The sequence below is a fragment of the Montipora capricornis genome, chromosome 5 (genome assembly GCF_036669925.1).
Source record: "Montipora capricornis isolate CH-2021 chromosome 5, ASM3666992v2, whole genome shotgun sequence".
In the NCBI taxonomy this organism is placed as follows: Eukaryota; Metazoa; Cnidaria; class Anthozoa; order Scleractinia; family Acroporidae; genus Montipora; species Montipora capricornis.
Window position 1 is genome coordinate 19356794 of NC_090887.1, and position 2500 is coordinate 19359293.

Genomic DNA, 2500 nt, shown 5'->3' on the forward strand with positions numbered 1-2500 from the left:
CATTTAATTTATGATTCACCGACATTAGCACAGATTTTTCCCAAAGGGTCAATCATACCATCTTATAGAAGGGCCAAAACCATCAAAGAGCTCCTAGCGGGACCCAAGGGATCTAATTATACTAACAACGACCATTCTGCTACAGGTTGTTTTAAATGTAGCAAAAAATGTGACAATTTGTAACGGTCACTTTTGAAAATGTATGTTGACTAGCATACGAAACGTCAAGTTTTATAAAGATCACCGCTGTTTGTGTTATTTTTTTTACCTTTTCCTTCTCTAGAAATATCACGTTAGTTCCCTTCTAACTTTACTCCCCAAGTGCACTAACAGTCAAGTCAATCTTAACATAAAACAAGCTTAACCTTAACGTGGTGCAGTTGTAAATAGGAAAGCCATTTTACAGTTGTTTGCTCAGCGACCTAGCCTATGAATGGCTGCGAGGCTGCCGGTGACCTTGTATTGATACAGCTGCTACTGCTTTTTATCATGTAAACTGTGTTCTTGTAATTCTAATTAGTCCGTTTTAACATTACAACAGCACGAAGGTTTGTATCAAACAGGGTCACCGGCAGCCTCGCTTCCATTCTTAGGCCAGGTAACTTAGCTACAACTGTAAAAATGGTCTATTAGCGTTTAGCGTTTGATGTTTATCATCAAAACTGACCGGGCATATGATCGTCATATTAATTCTGAACATAAGCAATTGAATCGAATTTGGAAATACCTTAATCATTTATTTTTTAACAGGGTTCCGTTTTTTTTTCCTCACTTGAAGTATTTTTTCATTCTTGCCATCCGAAGCAAAAGCCAGTAAATTATTTCCTACCTGCTTCTTCAATCCGAAGAACAGCAGCATGAAGAAGAATAGGAAACAATTGAAACGCAACTTCAGCAGGTTTCATTCCAGCAAGAAAGTGCAAAACCTACGACAGATACATGCGAATCACGTACAATTTATTTTTGATAAGGGAACTAACATCGCTGCTTTGTAAAATCCAGCGTTATTTAGGGACGTTTCACGAGAAATCCCCTCAAAATGTGGATGAAAAACAACGACAAGATTATTAAAACACACAATTACAAATGTCCGTGGACCACGTAAAAACTGGGAAGTAGGAAAAAAACCGGCAAAATTCATTTTCTCAAGGGCATTCTGTTTTGCCGTTCGCCGTTGTAGATACCCATACAGTTAACGGTCGACGACCATCTGTTATCCCTCATTAAGATTGTACTAGACCAAATCTCGGGCTGTGATTGGCTACAAGAGCCGGCTAGTCAGATGAGCCTACCTTTCCTGCCTGGGTCCCCTGACCAACCTTCTCCAACGAAAAAAATAACTCTGACGTATTTTAAAACCTTATTTCACCCAGATGGATCAGTCAAGTTAGCTGCAGGACAATTGCGTCTTTTTTCGTTCTCGTGAACATTAGGAACGGGTTCATTTAGTAAAAATTGATTTCAGCAAAACCGCGATGAAAAGGGAAACCAACAAAAAGGTAATTTTGATATTGGAACAAGTGTTTATTCGCTGCTAAATTGTACCTTTTCAGCTTCCTTGGTTTCATCAAAAAGTCGTTTCTGTCTCCGGACTGGGACAGGGCGAGCACTCTGCCAAACCTCAGCCCACATGTTGCCTGGAATGCGCATGCGTAGGCTTAGGTGCCCCTCCTCTCGCCACTACCAAAAGGAATAGAAACGAGAAAAACAGGCTGAAATTGTTCAAAGGAAAAGGCCTTTTCTTAAAATGCAATGCGGTTCTGTAATGTGAGGGAAAAACTCACATTCACACTTAAAACAAGCAAGACAAAATTCAAAACGAAAAGTGTGAGCTTCTTTTACATTAAACGTCTTTGGAAAAGCAGAGGATAAACTCTTAACATCTAAAACAAGAAATATCACGTACAAAATAATTTTTGATGCACTTTGAACTGACTACTGTTCGTACTTGGTTATTTATTCAGTCGCCGGTCCAGTGTCTTCACATTTATTAGGGAGCTTTAACAACGACGACGGCAACGGCAACGGCAACGAGAACGTCATCGTTAAATGTGAATTCGCGTTATTGTAATCGGTTTGCGACTATTCCAAGCATTTTAACGTGACAAAGGTGTGTCAAACCCTTAAGAAAGAAACTAGTATGAACGGCGCACAATTTAAGAGAGAAAATGAAAATTTATCCTCAAGCGCTGACTTTCTCCCTAAAATCTCAAATTTGGCCATTTCACGTTGTTGATTTGCTGACGACAGCCAAGAAATAGACAAAAATGAAAAGATGCACGTGCAGAGCGTGCAAAGCTATTGTTTTGCCCACTAAATATGCAAATTTTTAACGTTCACGTTGCAATCGCCGTTTTCGTTGCTAAAGCTCCCTATTAGATTGCCCGGCTGCGAGGTCGATCGGGAACGAGGCTGGGAACTGTCGTTCCAATTTAAACCGCACCCCCCTCCCCCCTATGGAAGGCATGATTACGACAGGTAGTAAAATGGTGAAATACAG

At 40.2% G+C, this 2500-nt stretch overlaps 1 protein-coding gene across 1 annotated transcript in view; it reads right to left on the minus strand.

Moving 5' to 3' along the window:
* Positions 1-2500, minus strand: part of LOC138049843 (rab3 GTPase-activating protein catalytic subunit-like) — a 26359-nt gene that overhangs the window by 5048 nt on the left and 18811 nt on the right. The window contains exons 14-15 of the mRNA XM_068896298.1: positions 1546-1680; positions 830-926 (exon numbers count right to left, since the gene is read on the minus strand). Coding sequence (XP_068752399.1) covers positions 830-926; positions 1546-1680 — 232 coding nt within the window. The remainder of the gene's footprint in view (positions 1-829; positions 927-1545; positions 1681-2500) is intronic.